Source organism: Hyalella azteca, unplaced genomic scaffold, assembly GCF_000764305.2.
Source record: "Hyalella azteca isolate HAZT.00-mixed unplaced genomic scaffold, Hazt_2.0.2 contig14630, whole genome shotgun sequence".
In the NCBI taxonomy this organism is placed as follows: domain Eukaryota; kingdom Metazoa; phylum Arthropoda; class Malacostraca; order Amphipoda; family Hyalellidae; genus Hyalella; species Hyalella azteca.
Window position 1 is genome coordinate 39,525 of NW_025944508.1, and position 17,479 is coordinate 57,003.

General features: G+C 39.1%; 2 protein-coding genes across 2 annotated transcripts in view; both read right to left on the reverse strand.

The window, feature by feature from the left end:
* LOC108679815 (platelet-derived growth factor receptor beta) overlaps positions 1–1,076 on the reverse strand; it is a 35,399-nt gene extending 34,323 nt beyond the window's left edge. The window contains exon 1 of the mRNA XM_018168541.2: positions 873–1,076. The gene's annotated coding sequence lies outside the window, so the exon portion shown is untranslated. The remainder of the gene's footprint in view (positions 1–872) is intronic.
* Positions 1,077–8,655: 7,579 nt separating this feature from the next.
* LOC108679818 lies at positions 8,656–15,288 on the reverse strand. Its single transcript, XM_018168546.2, has 3 exons — positions 13,190–15,288; positions 12,690–12,763; positions 8,656–11,960 (listed from the first exon to the last, which is right to left on the reverse strand). The coding sequence occupies exons 1-3, from the start codon at positions 15,286–15,288 to the stop codon at positions 10,690–10,692; spliced, it is 3,444 nt and encodes a 1,147-aa protein (XP_018024035.1). The 3' UTR covers positions 8,656–10,689.
* Between the last annotated feature and the right edge of the window lie 2,191 nt (positions 15,289–17,479).

Genomic DNA, 17,479 nt, shown 5'->3' on the forward strand with positions numbered 1-17,479 from the left:
AGTTTGCTTTTTTTATGCAGCTGAACAGAGTTCAGATACATAATCAATTAAATCATATCATAATCATAATCATCTTTACAGGCCTTGCACATTTTGCGCCTTCAATAACCAAATTGAACTAAAAATTGCACCCTATATTATATAAACGACCTAAGATTAATGGTTCTATTCGTTTAGCTTGTTGTGGGATTCGTTCATTTCACAGCAAATTTGTCAACAAATTTAGCAAACCGTATTATTAACCGCAAACGTATTCATTGAACAGCAATAAAACGCGGAATGCTCTAGCGTTATAAAAGACTGGTAAATGTACAGTAAAAATTTGCGTCTTCGATTGCTGCAACATTGGATTAATTGTGCAGGCTTGAAGCATCGAATCATAAAATCTCAATTTGTTCATGGAAATGTTATTATTTGTTGCAATTTTATTTCTTTACTTGATTATGAAAATTATGCACTGGAAAAGTATTTAGTCTAACAAAATAAAAGGGGCAAGGGGATTTCTATGGGCACGAAGAAACACGTGTGCAACGAAACGATCGATTAGTATTCATAGTAATGATAGTATATTCAAAATTATCCGCTCAGAGGAAATTTGGACGAAAGCTGGTTGAAACAATCTTTTTCCATAACTCATGTTTAGTCTTATATTTAATTTTTATCTTGAATCGGATGCTTTTGCCATTTTTATTGAAAAATGTTGTACATTTGGTCAACATTTATTCAGTTTTATTTTAGACAAAGATTCATGGACTTCCAATAATTGTACACCAATTAGGTGTGAAGGCTAAAGGAGTTAACACAGTTTTTCCATTAATCGATACTTAATCAGCATTATAAAACCTCAGAATTAGTTGGGTAATAATACTTACACCATGAAAATTTACTTCGTTTTAAGGCGCCAGAAGATGTAGGCGATGATCTGCGAGCTAAAATCTATTTTGTAATAATTTAAGCTTCTTATTATATGAATTTCCCGTTGGTTCAAAATCTCATAAACTCGTAATTCATTTCCAAAGCATAATTACAGAGCTCAGTACTTGACCATAGAAAGAAGATGCTATAACGTTCATTACGATGGAAATGTCCTGAAAGATGAACTTTTAGTTTGTAAAGCGAAACATTCAAATTCAATGCATCGGTTGATGGAGAATCACGAAAATGGCTGAACGTTTCTAAACAAAATATCGCTGAAGACATATGTACATACCTTCCAAAATATCCTGTCTAGTGACTCGCAGGTTACCCGCAAAAATTTGAAGGAAATGATTTCACTGCAATTATATTTCCCTGAATGTTCCACTTAGAAAACACTGCACATTTTATAAATTTTCACTCTGATTTTTTTCAAGCAAAAAACGGAATACGTGACATATATCTCTGTAAGTTCCATTCCATGACACAATTTCCAGCTCGTAGTAACACTTAACAAATTCGCATTTCACTCAACTCATCCAACATTCCGACATAAATTACTATGTACTCAGCGGCGGCAAGTGCGGGCTAGCGACTCAAGTATAGGTAAGTAAGGAGGCGACTAAAGTATAGCTAAGTAAGGAGACGACTAAAGTATAGCTAAGTATGGAGGAGACTAAAGTATAGCTAAGTAAGGAGGAGACTAAAGTAGAGGTTCGTGGGCACCCGCGTGTTGGTTGTGCCAGACGAACTCCAGCATCCGCCCGCCAGAGCAGGGCTGATATCGGCACCAGGGACGTTGTACTGAACACTTATCGCTGGGTAGATGATGGGTGCACTGCTACAGCCTCCCTTCGGCCTAATGACGTTAAAACCGCGTTACATACGAGTTGATTTTGTTGATAAAACGTTTTATCTTCCTTACGTCAACGTCAGATGCCTAGTGGGCTGCTAATATATTCATAATATTTACAAGTGCAAGTTTCGGTTAAGCCATTTTGGCCTGTAGCCGATTCCTGAAATAATCGTTCGGCTATTTTCTGGTCGATGTCGACCAAAGTTTTAACAAAAAGCTGCGGATTTCAAACCCTCAACTTACGACTCGGTTATCTTAGCGACTCGGTCGGCCACCCTTCGGTATTATACTGGAGAGATTATACCGTATCATTTACATTTATTGTTTCACAAATTATAGTTAGAAATCAGGCGTCATGTGACGATTAAGAGGCACAATGAATTCATTTTTTGGTCAGTTAAAAGAGTTTAGACTAGTGTCTGAACCGTTTACCTAATCGCCGTTTGCCACCAAAACAATAATTCTCGGTAATGTCAGGCAACAGTAAGAAGAACAAATTGAAAACGAAAGAAAGCCTCAGAAGCTGCACCATACTTTCGATACAAACTCCACCAATCCATAAAAAATGTACAGAGGCATCGCAGAGATTTTCTGACTATCAAAAAGTACTTGTTCAATGCTGCATCACTTTAATGCCTCAGCAATATAATTGTAACCTCAGAGCTTCATGTCGTGCCCGTAACTACGACACTTGCCTCGGCGCAGGAAACAGCCTGACACCAACGGTCAGAGGTATGACGTAAGTGCGTGGTGTTTATGAGCAGCAAGTATTGTCAGTTCTGGGAAAAGATTCTGATGTTTAAAAACAGCACAACAGATTGTTCAATGTTCAGTCATTTTAATTACAAGCAATCGGCGTTTTATAAGAATGACTTAGAGTTCAAAACTTCGCTTCGGTGCACACGCGTTAGCGTATCTGCGTACCTATCTTATGAGCGTATCTGCGACCTCGACACAAAAATTCTCCAGCACATTCAAAATACTGCTTGCTTTCATCGCGAAGTCTGACGTAATCAGTCATATTTTGCATAATTTCTGCTTGAGTTTGCAATTTGGAATGGTTTATTTAAAAAACGAGCACTTGCAACAAAAAAAGAAGCTTAATACAATATAATTTTCAAGATTAACTATTTGATGCGCCTGGGTCATTAAATTCTTACGAAAATGGCACCTAATAATTTGCTGGGTCTTTAGCCCTGAGTTGTTGGCTGAGCGCATTTGGATGATGTAATTGTTGAGGCCTGGAAGTATGATAGCAAACTTTTTCATTCTTCATATTAGTATAAAATAGGCTTTGCTGAAGCAGTGAAAACGATAATTATAAGGAAAATGAATGATTATAAATTATACAGATCGTCTACCTTTTTTTAACGATGAATCTCAAGACGAGCTCTCAACAAATAATAGTTGTCACTACAGTAATAATGAACCGTTATGGATTTTCATCACGAAATAAGCAAATCAAGATGACACTGAGTAGCAGAAGGAAGTGTGTTATCCTGACACATGTTCGGTGCTGAGGTCAGGCGTCCGGCCAGCTCGTGCTTTCCTGTCACAAACAAGTTGCTTACGTAGAGCCTAATTACGGCTTAAATCATTATTTAATTTATTATTTTATATTCATCTCATTTATTTAATTGATCTTCAAGATGCGGATGAGCTTGCATTTTTTTATTAATATTCATATTAATCGGTTAGTTCAAGTGCTATTTTGAATCGGGAGGAATAAGTAGCATAACAAATGTTCGATATATTTAATAAACACATACCAGGATGCATCGAAATTGTTGGACGTGTTGTAGATTTCTGCATCACATTATATCTTAGGTGAAGTATCAGTTTTATATGGTCATTACTATCTTACGATTTTTATTTACACATATGCACAAGTTCCACAAGATATCAAAGTGCGAATTATGAAAATTTCTACAATGATCTGGACAATCACAAAACATATATATAGATTTTTAAATACTAAATAAATTAAACCCCGTTGCACAAAGTTTTAAAGCGCAAGTCAGTAGAAGTTGTGAGACAGGCAGCGGCAAACATTTTCATCTAAATAATCTTTGTGCGTTAAATTTTTAAAGGTGTAGATCGGTTTCTACATATTGAAGTTTCAAATGTCATTAAAAAGAATTTTTACTAAAATTGTTTTACAAAGGAAGAAAAATATAATATTTCTGATTTAGTTGACCTGTTTATTGAATGATTGATGGAGATGGTGTCCAGCCTCAAGCACATACGAGTAGCATTTCCGGGCATTTTACAAAGGAAAACATCTGATCAAACCGTTGGATGGTTCTCTTTTTATTATTAAAACTATAACTTCTAACATCTTCCTCAACCGATTTTTAGTTGTCTAAATAATATCAACGAGAAATAATATGAACAGAAAAGATCAGCCTCCTCACACTCGCTGCTTAAGCTCTTTTAAGTTTTAAGCTTCTTCGTTCTGGCGACAAAAAATAATCGAATACGGATGATAGCGCTCTGTCTTTATTCTATTAAATAATTGACAAAGATATGAATATTCTCAGTGGTTTCAGGAACATAGTTCAATTATAGAGGTAACGATTAATTGCTAGAATATGAACACTTTCCTAACATTAGGTAATTTGAAAAAATCCATCGCTAATTTGTACCGCTATTCTGACAATGATGGCGTCGAGGCATTCGTTTTGTAAATATTTCCTTAGTTAGCATTAGTATCCTTATTATCCTAAGTATATTTGATTCAGACGTAGCAGTCCCAGGCCACGAAGGATCGCGGCCTCTGACTATCGTGCATCCGCCCTCATTTTGGCCAGCTGATGCACGAAGCTGTTGCTTGCTTTTCGCTGCTGGTAACTACAGGGGAGGTCGATCAGGCATTGTGCCCAGGAACACGTCCAGCCATCTCTAGAAGGTCTCCAGGGTGAACTCCCCCTCTCTTAGATCCTTTGATAGGACGTTAAACAGCCTCGGCCCTGCCACGGAAAGCGATTCTTCCCGCAGATCTGTCAAGGTGCCGCTATCTTCTCGCTCGCGCTCGCCAGTGCGTCGTTAAGGCCTGTTTCCACTATGAGACTCTGCGAGACTGACGCCTGAAAAACTGTTTTTTTTTAGTCCGGACTGAGGCAGTCCCGACCATCGAGACTGGCGCGACGGGGAGTGAAGCCCTGAACTTGCCAAAATACTCTCCTTGTGTACAACAGACTTACTTGCCGGATTGTCACCAAGCGACCGACACTCGCCAGATCTACTAGCCGTCTGCACTATCCCCGTGCACAAGCAAGCACCTTTATGGTCATTAGTATCCTGGTGTCGTCCGCGAATGACGATGCTGTGGCGTGGTTGACAGCCACATCTATGTCGGCGATGCAAATGAGCAAGAGGATTGGGCCGAGTAGCGTTCCATGTGGTACTCCACTCTTCACCTTATCTTCGCTCCAACAACTTGTAGTCTTTCTGTTAGGAAGTTGTGGATCCATGACAAAAATATACCTCCGACCCCCAGTAGTCTTAATTTTCTGATTGACACTCCATGGTCAACTTTTTCAGATGCTTTCGCGAAGTCTAAATACACCACGTCCACCCCGGCCTCCTCCGCCAGCATGGCCAGGATTTGGTAGTGATGCTCCAGCAGCTGAGACAAACAGGAGCAGTTTCGCCTAAAACCGTGTTGCATTCTGTTGAAAAGGTCAGCTTCCTCCATGTACTGCACCAACCTTCTGGCAACAACCTTCTCAAATACTTTGATTACGTGTGATGTTAATGTAACCAATCCATCCACGAACATCGATGAAAATAATACTTCCTAACCTAACGGATTTCATCAGTTTATTAACATGGATTCACTCGTCCGTCAATTGAAAAATCTTAATTTTCTAATTGTACTTACAGTGTATGTATCCTCAGTAAATAGTAAATAAACACAATAAATAATAAACTAATAATAGTAGTAGCATTTGTGAAACACGCTATGATACCTATCTAAATCTATAGACCAAAAACCAGACATGGTTATACATTGTGACGTATTTATTACATTTAATTTTCTCGACACATTAAAGGTAGTATAATAAGATAATGCTGTTTCTTAATTCCTTGGTGAATGCATCATATTACACGGATAAACTACGTTAATGAGAAGTTTGAAACCATTCTTGCGTTTCATAACTGCTATTAGGTAAATAGATCTTTGTTTCCTCCTGCTCATAGTGACAACAGCTAGTAAAGCAAGAGCGGCAGCATAATCTATCTTCAAAGGCCAGCGAGTGCGGTAGCCCAGACGGTCAGTCTCAGTCCCAGCACACACACGTAGTGGAAACGCGCACGCCAGTTTTCAGGCCCAGCCATGTGGCTTATTGGTCTCAGGCCAGTCTCAATCCTTAAAAATCAGTCCCGTAGTGGAAACGGGCCTTTATACTCTCCATGTGTACAGGTTTACTTGCCGGATAGTCACCAAACGACCGACACTAGCCAAATTTACTAGCCGTCTGCACTATCCCCGTGTACAAGCACCTTTATACTGTAGTGATCTCGGCAGTATTGTTAGAATAAGATAAGATGTAGACATCTTGCTAACTTAATATTGTACATATTGTCATCCGTAACAATGGTCAGTAACAACGGTCAGTAACAACAAAAATCATAGTCAACTATAACATACATAATTTGCTAAGTGTTTTATAATACTTTTAAGATCCGATAAGAACAATTATAAAATTAAACACTAGAACAGCAACCATAGCACAATTTGATACCTAACTATGGCAACCTCTTGAAAGACTTCCGGATTTTCCCGGAGGCCTATCCCGATTCCCGAGCCCTTCATTCTTGCCCTGACGCCAACACGCGAGGTTCTCTGCCATGCCTTCCTTAGTAGTTCTTTATAGGTGTTGTGATATCTATACACTGGGCCTATTTACCGTACATGTTGACATCAAACTAAATAAACACGAAACCTCTGACCGCATCCTCCTATTACCCTACCTGCATTTAGGGAAGCAATTGGCCAGCTGATGCACGAAGCTGTTGCTTGCTTTTCGCTGCTGGTAACTACAGGGGAGGTCGATCAGGCATTGTGCCCAGGAACACGTCCAGCCATCTCTAGAAGGTCTCCAGGGTGAACTCCCCCTCTCTTAGATCCTTTGATAGGACGTTAAACAGCCTCGGCCCTGCCACGGAAAGCGATTCTTCCCGCAGATCTGTCAAGGTGCCGCTATCTTCTCGCTCGCGCTCGCCAGTGCGTCGTTAAGGCCTGTTTCCACTATGAGACTCTGCGAGACTGACGCCTGAAAAACTGTTTTTTTTTAGTCCGGACTGAGGCAGTCCCGACCATCGAGACTGGCGCGACGGGGAGTGAAGCCCTGAACTTGCCAAAATACTCTCCTTGTGTACAACAGACTTACTTGCCGGATTGTCACCAAGCGACCGACACTCGCCAGATCTACTAGCCGTCTGCACTATCCCCGTGCACAAGCAAGCACCTTTATGGTCATTAGTATCCTGGTGTCGTCCGCGAATGACGATGCTGTGGCGTGGTTGACAGCCACATCTATGTCGGCGATGCAAATGAGCAAGAGGATTGGGCCGAGTAGCGTTCCATGTGGTACTCCACTCTTCACCTTATCTTCGCTCCAACAACTTGTAGTCTTTCTGTTAGGAAGTTGTGGATCCATGACAAAAATATACCTCCGACCCCCAGTAGTCTTAATTTTCTGATTGACACTCCATGGTCAACTTTTTCAGATGCTTTCGCGAAGTCTAAATACACCACGTCCACCCCGGCCTCCTCCGCCAGCATGGCCAGGATTTGGTAGTGATGCTCCAGCAGCTGAGACAAACAGGAGCAGTTTCGCCTAAAACCGTGTTGCATTCTGTTGAAAAGGTCAGCTTCCTCCATGTACTGCACCAACCTTCTGGCAACAACCTTCTCAAATACTTTGATTACGTGTGATGTTAATGTAACCGGCCAGTAATTTGGGGGTTTGTCTCTAGCACCTCCTTTGTAGATTGGTGTTATTAGTCCTTGTTTTAGGTAACTAGGAACATTTCCTGCTTTCAATGATGTTTTCCATAGGGGAGCGCAGCCGTGGGTAACAATATTGACTCGTAAACAGGCCCTGGGCCAACCATCAGTATGCAATATCTACACATAGCCTCAGACCAATGAACTGTGGGTAACTCCGGCTAACAGTAAATCCGCTTTGCATAACACAGTCACTGCTCCACAGCGCCGCAGCGCAACTGGCCGGAGCGCAACAGGCCCTACCGCAACACGCGGCGCAGGTTAGGTTAGGTTACTTTAGGAGTAGCTGTTGCGGTAGGGCCTGTTGCGCCCCGGCCAGTTGTGCTGCGGCCTGTATGCACTCCGGCCTGTGACTGAACGGCGCTGTTGTGATGGGCGCTCTATGTCAAAAGCCGTGAAGATGCCCGGCTGCGTTACGCTCGGGAAGGTATATGAATCGCACTGTGGACTTGGGCTATGCTGACCTCTAGCTATCCACCCTTCCATAGCATAGTCACACATTTTTTCCGAAACACGGCAGAGACCCCATCTGGACCGGGAGCCGAACAAGTCGATAATTTTTGGATACTCCTTTCTAGATCCGGTGTTTCAAACGCAAAGTTCATCATCACCTGCCCCACTGGCAGTTCTTTAATGAATCCAATTTCGTTCTCTTGTCTTGAGTATCGGGGTTTGCTGAATACTTTCTCAAACTGCGCTCCCAGAAGTTCGCACATGCCAGTGTGCGTATACCTGCAGTAATACTTCGCACAGCTAGTTGTACATTGCTTCGGCGTTTAAGTCCAGGAACTCTGATCTCCAGTCAACTTCGAGGAGTTCGTTTCCAATGGTCTTCCAGTCTGTTCTTCGATGATGAAAAACCCACGAATCTTCCAAGAATCTTTATTTAGAACGTCACACTGGCATCAGGTAAAAAATGTAATACAGGTATTATTAAATTGATAACCTCAGGGATAAGTTATCATCAATAATTTATCAGCCCCAACAAATAACTTATAGGAATAAAAATAATAATCTCTGCTAAACTAGATCTTACAACCGCCAAACATGACATCATCGTCAATAATGTGCGGCCGTTCTTTTACACGGCACTAATCAGATGCTCGTAGCAGACGTACGTAAATGATACATTGATACAAATGATACATGATGGTAACAAGCCCAAAAACAGCTTCTAACTTTTGGCAAAATACACAATGATCTTTCTAGAAGCATCGAGTGGGCGGAGAAGACATATATACGGTACTCTTCTCATTCGCGCAATATGAAACACATTAGACATAACGCTAGACATGCAACCTATTACAGAGGTTAAACATAGTGCACATTAGTCATAACGCAAGACATGCAACCTATTGCAGAGGTTAAACATAGCACATTAGACATAACGCTAGACATGCAACCTATTGCAGAGGTTAAACATAGCATATTAGACATAACGCTAGGCATGCAACCTATTCCAGAAGTTAAACATAGTGCACATTAGACATAACGCTATACATGCAACCTGTTATCATAGGTGCAATATAATCCATATCAGGCAGCCCACATACACGAACGAGGCAGGAGATCAACAGGAGGTTTTCTATTTTTATGATCAATGTAGACTTTCAGTACGAAATTTCTTACAAGACGAGGTTTAAACAATTTAAAACATAATCGTAAACCATAATAAAAATGGAAATGGTCATAAATTATTAACAAAATATGACTTGTATAAGCCCTTTTAAGGTTATCAGTGTGACGACAATCGCATATCCCAAGATGACCTACCTAACAAAGGAAGTTTAAGGGACAAACAAAAAGAAAGTTCTTCCTTATAAAGGAAGAACTGAAAGGATTTTCGTCATGAAATCTATGGTTGCAAGAATAAAGTAAAATAATAAGCATGAGAAGGCAGGTCTTACCTATGCATGTTGATGATCGCCTAACCATCAAGTAAAAAAAAACCGTCACACTTGCATCCCAAAACAACATGGAGCTTTTCCACTTATGCTAAGCACAACTGATTATGTTGCTAACTTGTAACAATCAACCATGAATAATTTATCCTGCCTTGGAAAAGAGAGGTATTTCAATCCAAGGAGAGGTATTTCAACAGGTCAAAGAACAACGAAGAAAATAATGGGTTCAAATCGTATAGAAACTTGCGATCTAACAACATCAAAAGCCTTGACCAACCCGAGCTCCACGGGAAATTCTAGTCAATAATCTGATTAAGTTCTTCATGCAAACAATCTAAGTGAGGATTGCAACAGTTTCTTCACTACAAAGGATATACATATTTAAATATTTTGTGAAATAACTAAGACAGAAAACTTTTAAGACTAAGAAGACGTGAAATAACTATGATTATAACTATTTGCATACCGTGGCAGAAAAGATAATTGGCAAGCTAAAATTGAAGGTCTGCTTCCAAACCTTCTCACTCCACTACCCACTCCCTCCACCACTCAATAACCACTCAGTCCACAACATAATTACAACTCACTCCATCACGCAACAGCAATGAGCAAGCTATATAATTCAAGTTGATTAAACTTCAATGCTAGTTGCTAGAAATAATCTTCTTTACTTCCGTAGCCAACATTAGGTCGTCTGATTCCTGCTCAATTCAAAACCATGTGCACTTTTCCTTGCCATCCACAATACAAGCTTCATATTGGCGTAAAAAATACAGGTCGCATGCCAAAAAACTCTCAGATTCACTTCAGAGGAATCAACAGCAACGTTCTAGAAGACAAATGTAGCGTAGACTCATCAGGCGCAAATTTATAAGATGTGATCTCATTAGCAGCAGAAACCTCACGTATATATTGTCTTAGCAGCCATAGACACATCAGACGTAGTAGACTCATCATGTGTAGACATATGGGGCATAAACTCATTGAGTATAGCCCTATCAGACATAGACCCTCTTGAGGCTCAGCACAGAGGTGTAGAGTAGATCGTTGGCAGCTTGGCTGAGAGTTGCGTCATCAAGATAGTCCACAGCCTTCCCGATGCCCAAAATGATGCTCTTCTTTTGCTGGGCATTCAAATGAGGGGGAACAGGCGAGCTGGTCTCGCTTTCTTTCAATGTACACGCAATTTCCAGGAGGCGTTTTTCATGTGCTCGATCATTTGTGATTCTACCAACAGCAATGAGAGCGCAGACATTAGTAGATAAAAAGTTTTTGTTGAAATTTAACCTGACTATAGGATTGCTTTCGTTTGCGCTTCCAAGCAACATTACCATGGTTGTTATTTGGTCATTCAAGTCCTGGTCAAAAACGCTGTTAGTTTCGGTGTCTGAATCACTGAACAGTACAGTCTCGTCTGACTCATCATCAACAGTCGCTCTCTCAACATCAACTTCCGAAATAGAGTCTGTTGCTTGATCTGAAACTTGATTCAAGTTTGCTCGACCTCCGGCAGTGGAGCAAACTATGTTTGTGTGCGTGTTAATGTAGTCCTTGTTTCTAAGTTTTCTTCTCGTATGCTTTACTGCCGGAATTTCTTGTAATGAACGTCGCTTTCTCTTCAGAGAGACTTTCTCGACATGATCACCCGATGTGCAAGTGTTTTCAACAGAATCTTCAAGAACTTTAAGGTACCACTGACATACTTTAAGCCAGCTCTCAATGAATCTTTCAGTGAGCACATACTGATGACCCATAGAGTGAGTCTTATAGGGACAATCATGGGAAAGGCAAACTGACACACTTTTGTCACGAAAATTGATATCACGAATACGATTATTTGTCATTTCAATAATTTTTTTCAACATTCCTTCTTTAGAAAACGCAGGGATTTTGAAGAAAATAATACGTGCCCTTGGGTATAACTGTAATATTCTACCCTTTAAGGCCATCAATGAATTACTAACTTTCTGCGCCACCCCATGAGTAATCTTGCCATAGTGAATAAATGGAGCGTGTTTTTTGTACTCAGGCAACTTCAGTGAATTAACAATGTCTTCCGAGCCGAGACAGACGGCAATTAGGAGGTGCTTGTTCTTGTTCATCTTCAGGTCCATGGTCTCCCTGACAGCATTGAGGATTGGCTTGATGTATCGCCAGATGAGCCCTCCTCGACAGCTCAGGTGCATGTAGTTCTTGCAGTTCTGATCACTCAGCAAGTCAGCAAGGTTGAAGAACCTGTCTTCAGTAATCAACACTCGTAGCACATTACCTGAAAAAAGAACATAACAATTATAATAATCAATAATAAAATGATAATATAATAACGATTTTTTTTGGGTCTCTCATTGAAATGAGTTCATGATTACATGCTCAAATGATCTCAGGGAACTCAATTCATAAGCTCCAATCAATATGAAATTTTGCGAGCAGGTTGATTTGTACAGTACTAATGAGCTAAGTTTTCTTTTCAGCTTGAAAGCTGCAAAGTAGCATCATATCATCGAGGAGAAAATGTATTTTTCAAAATTCTTTGTGTAGCACAGAAGCTTCTTCCTATAAAACATAAGAGTAAAAGTAGAGAAAATATGGTTACGAGCAGTTGTGTTTTGGTTGGTTGGGCAGTTATACATTTAATTTGATGTTATCCATCATCAATTTCCCTTTGTTTTTTACTTGCGATCTTATAATTTATTTGTAAGCCAATACTAAAATTCTTCAATGTTTTGCTCCTGCAATAGACAGAGAGCAATTGAAATCTACTTCATGCAAAAAAACTGAGTTAAGAGTACTAACCAAAGAATGATTTGTAATTGAAGATCTTTATCAAGTAATTAAACTTATGTGGAGTACTGGAATTAAATCAGTAATTAAATTGAAGTAGAAGCAAAGTCTTCATTACCCACAAGGTAAAAAATTTACAATTCATCACTGGAACCATAAAATGCACAACTGATATATTGCCTGATAATATATCAGATATATTACATCTGATATTTACCTGATTCTTCAGTGCGCTTGAAAATAGACACATCACACCCGTTAGTAGGATGTGCTGCATCAGGTTCTTCTTTTCTGAAACAAAAATTAAGGATTAGTAAATAAAATCACCACACATAAGGCACAAGTGACAATGAATAGAGGATTCAGAGCATGAAACCAAACAAAGAAATTCCAAAGGAGAATTTCAGAGCATTTACCAATCTTACGACAAATTTCAAGAATTATGTAGTTAATAAACTAAAATGCCATACGGTATGTCACTCAGCGGATGAAGCAAAATTTACAGTTCTGATTCAATGATATGATAGCTGAATGATGCATAACATAAAATTAATGATTAAGAGAATTCACTATGACCAGAGAAAAGCAGCAAAAAGTAAATAATATTTAAGGAACAGTCCTGATAATTGTTAATAAAAGGCAAAAAGGCAGCTGAGAAACAAAACCTGGAATTGGAGAAAACTGCTAATGGGGAACAACCAAAGATGAAAAACTCACATTTTGATCTCCAGTTGCAATGGGATTATTTGATTAGCTTCTTTGTTTTGGATAGTTATTTGTTCTGGTCCAGTCTTCTTTCTGTCCATCTTGCTGCCTTTGTTTTTGTTTAAAGATTCACAGGCAACTAATGGCACATTTTCTGTTGGTGGCTCATCACCCAGGGGCAAATTTATTACACTTGTTGTGTTTGAGCTGGAAGATGATGCAGCAGTGTTGCAAATTGATGGACTAGCTATATTATCTCTAGTTTTACATCTTGGTGGAGAAACTTGCTTTTTTGAAAGTTGTAAGCATTCAACTTCAGGCCTAAGCAGGGGTGCTTTATTATCCCTGCCAGTAACCTTTACACAAAGCACATCAGTAATTTCATCACACGAAGCATAGTCAGAAGATGTACATGAGACCTCGTCATCACGTGCAGCATCCAAAATGCTGGGAGTACTCAAACTCATAATAGAAGAATCACTGATGACTGAAGAATCATCAAGTATAACAAGATCTTGACAAGACTTCAACACATTATTTCTTCTGGATCTTCTCTTCATCTTTCTTTCTCTGATCGTAACTTTTTTAACCTCATTAATGTTTTTGGAATTCGATGCAACATTGTTTCCAGTCTTCACAGGACTCAAGATTTCAACATCATTTTGTAGTGAATTACCATCATTAATTACCAAAACACTGCTACTTCTTCTTGACCTGCTTCCTCTAGCAATAACCTGGACCTCCTCTTCTGGCAACTTGGGTTCAGCAGGCACTGCATTGCAAGAACCTCTACTACTTGATGGTTCAAGCTGTACTACATCATCCTCATTTGATATTATATCAAGACGTTTCTTTGCTTTCATTTTGTTCAAGGGTGAAGCAACCAAGTTATCACCACATATAATTGATTTTAATCTACTTTCAACAAGTGAAGCTCTAGACTTTGCAGGAGAGCACAGCAGACTCCCAGAAAGTGCAGCATTAGAATCTAGTAATTCAGATGCTCGACTGTCAATTTTCTTTTCTTCATCCAGCTTTGACAACGCAGACGACTCTACACAGGTAACCATAGAATTAACACCAGAAGGAGATTGGCTTACAAGCATCTCTTGATTGTTAGCATCTATATTTACTTCAAGTAAAGACAAGTCCCTGACATCAGTTATATTTTCACTTCCAGGAATAGGCTGAGAAATTTCCATTGCAGCAAGTGAATTCTCATTGCAGTCATGAGGCACTGATGTGTCTACATCAAATTCTTCTGTCTGCTCTTCTTTTATCACCACATCCTCATCTTGTAAGGCCTTTTGAATGTGTTTAAGCTCTTTAGCACACTCTTCCTGATATATTGAGTGGATGAAATCACAAATCATGGAATTTATTTTCTGCATGATAATGCTTTGCCTCTCTGTCAATCTATTTGTTGTCAAATAAATTTTTGACCAATCTATGACAGGCAATTTCACATTCAAGCAATGAAATGATACTTGCTTATTATACTCAGCTACCAGAAGGTCCAAATTTTTTTGCATTTGACTGATCTCTAATGAAGTTAGAGTAGATAGAGATTTTACAAATTGAGGGCAGCATTTTTGATGGTCTCCTTTCACTTGTAATAAATGCAACTCCAATGAGAAGGGTGGCAATGCAACAGGCAGGAAGTAGCACTGGGGACTGTTCACCATTATAAGTGATCTCACCAACTGCATCTGTTGAGTTATGTTTTCTGGTGATTCATTCAACAGATAGAAATAGCAATCTTTACAATTGCTGCTAATTGAGTTGGTGTTGGCCATTGATTTTCTTGAAAGAAGGGATGAGTACCCACATGCAAAGATGAAAATCACTTTTTGGAGCTGGGATATGCGTGATAGTTGGTCAAGTATCTTGCCAATTTCCTCTGTCAACACTTCAGTAGTTATGTTATCCAAAACCCAAATGGTAAATGATTTGTACATGTGGAAGACTGCTGACAAATTTGCTTCATCTATTATTATAACTTTGTGATATTTACTTCCAGCTTGTTTTCTGAACCTGAAAACTGTATTGCATGGCAAGTTTTCAAACACATCACATTTCAATTTGGCAGAGGCCATTGTGAGATTTATCATCTGGAATTTATGAGATGGAAACATTAACAATATCTAATCATTAGATACACAAAACTATATAGACATGACATATCATTTGATACACATCTGTATGGGAATTTTCCTAATTATTTCAGGAACTTTGCAGCCCCAAAGTGACAGATATTCAATATCCTTGTAATAATTTTGTGGCCCAGTGTAGCACTCTTATTAACAACTACCGTCAAATGGGGTAATAAGGGACGGTTTTGAGCGTTTTTTGTTAATAACTCCTTACCATGAAACATTTCAGAAATGAGTTTGGGCTCATTTCAAAGCTCTTAGCGAGGGCTATCAGATGGCATCTCCAAAAATTCCATATGCATTACGTGAGGTGCCAGACCGAAAATAAAAGTGTCCCGAATTACCACTAGGAACAAGGTTTTCTGGGACACTAGCAATAAAACTTAATTTTAAAACGTTTGAAGCATGCAGAGTGCACTCATCCATTACTAACAGTACTCTGAAGTCCTCCTCTTTCATTGTAGATGATGTAGATGTAGAATAAATGACATTTTCTGTGATTTTTACTTGTTTTTCCTTTATTGACATGATATTACCATATCCATGAACTTGCCACTGAGCATTTACAACGACCTTGTCCACTGCAAGCTTCATATCAGCAGCCTTATAGCATTTCTTCTGTATCTGTAAGCTTACAGGACAGCTTGTAATTTCACACCATTTTTATTGGGTTAAGTGAATTTACCATTAAAAAAAAAAGATCATGAAAAACATACCTGAAACAGAAAGGAATGTTTTAGTGCCAACCATCATATGTTTTGGAGAAATAAATCAAAGTTTAGGTCAATTACTTTTCATTCTATGATGCCCGGTGTACAATTCTATCTATGACCTTCTATGCACAATTTTGTGATGACCAATGATGCACTAATTTTTCGATAAGTGAAAATTTTTCACTGAGCAAGGTAAATGTAATCAAAATTCTTTGTTGTTAATCCATTTTTTGTTAACTGGAGCCTTTGCTAACTGAGGTTCTACTATAAATGCGTTTTTAAGGGTGTCCCATACTACCCCAGGGGGGTGTCCCTTATTACCCCGTCGCTCGGAAATAGCTGCCATTTTTTTTTTTGAATGAGATAGGCAAATTCTGTCAATAGCATTTTCAAGCTGACACCTGTGTGCAACTTTTATGTAAGTAAAATTTTTTAATATGGCAAATTTTTTTTGCTCCAGACCTTAGTAGAGGTGCTTTTCCAAAATCAAACTTTTCACACTTTTTTTAGAGATAGTAAATGTTTGATTTCTTGACTAGCTTTATATATTATAGATAGTAAAAATGTTGAAGTATACGCCACTATTTTTGGTTTTGCAATATTCTGATTAGTTTAGGTGCTACAACATTCATAAGAAATGTGGGACGCGCATCTCGATTTACCCCGCCTGTCCCTTATTACCCCGTTTGATAGTATATAGGAGGTTTATAATTCATCTAGCAGGAATATCACAGTTCCAAAAAATGATGGGAGAATTCTAGTCACAACTTGAAAATTAGATACATTTCAAGACTGATACACATGATTATTGTGTGGCCAAACTGCCCGAACAAAGAACATATGACGATATTGTGATTTGTGATGCCTGTCAGACATAAATCATTATAGCAATCAGCCATAAATCATTAAATGTTATATCAATTATAAATTATGGGATTGGGATGGACTCCATTAAGATATGTAATTGGATGATGTTACCAACATTTGCCACTTGCAAATGTCTGGGGCTCTGGGCACAGACACAGTCTGTCATCTGTTTAAATCACATATTTGCATCTTTGGCTTGGTCCAATGAATTAGCCTCATCAACTTCAATGGAAATCATGGAATCAAGGCAATGAATGATCACATTTGGCTTCTAGGCATTACAATTGGTATCCTCAACAGTCAACACAGTGTAAAATTTGAGGTTAGTGCACAAAGTTTTTGTCATTTGTGGGCAGACTGTGGATGCATGACCATCTCCAGACTGTGATTGGTTATGGGATTGTGATGTCATCCACTTCAGGCTGTGATTGGTTGTGTTTGCCATCCCAATATGTCTACTGGTTAACTCTTTACTAGCTGAATTATCTTGACCCTTTACCATAATGGAAGTTGGCTGGCAACTGACAAACAAATGTAAACAAACCGCTAATTCACTTGTTGAACTATGC

What these genes read in the sequence shown, in the direction of transcription:
- LOC108679818 (XM_018168546.2), bottom strand. Translation starts at nt 15,288, where the DNA reads ATGATAAATCTCACAATGGCCTCTGCCAAATTGAAATGTGATGTGTTT. An exon ending in TTGCAACTGGAGATCAAAAT is followed by an intron (nt 12,764 to 13,189) that starts GTGAGTTTTTCA and finishes TTTTTGTTTCAG; the next exon opens with AAAAGAAGAACCTGATGCAG. An exon ending in CAAGCGCACTGAAGAATCAG is followed by an intron (nt 11,961 to 12,689) that starts GTAAATATCAGA and finishes TTCTTTTTTCAG; the next exon opens with GTAATGTGCTACGAGTGTTG.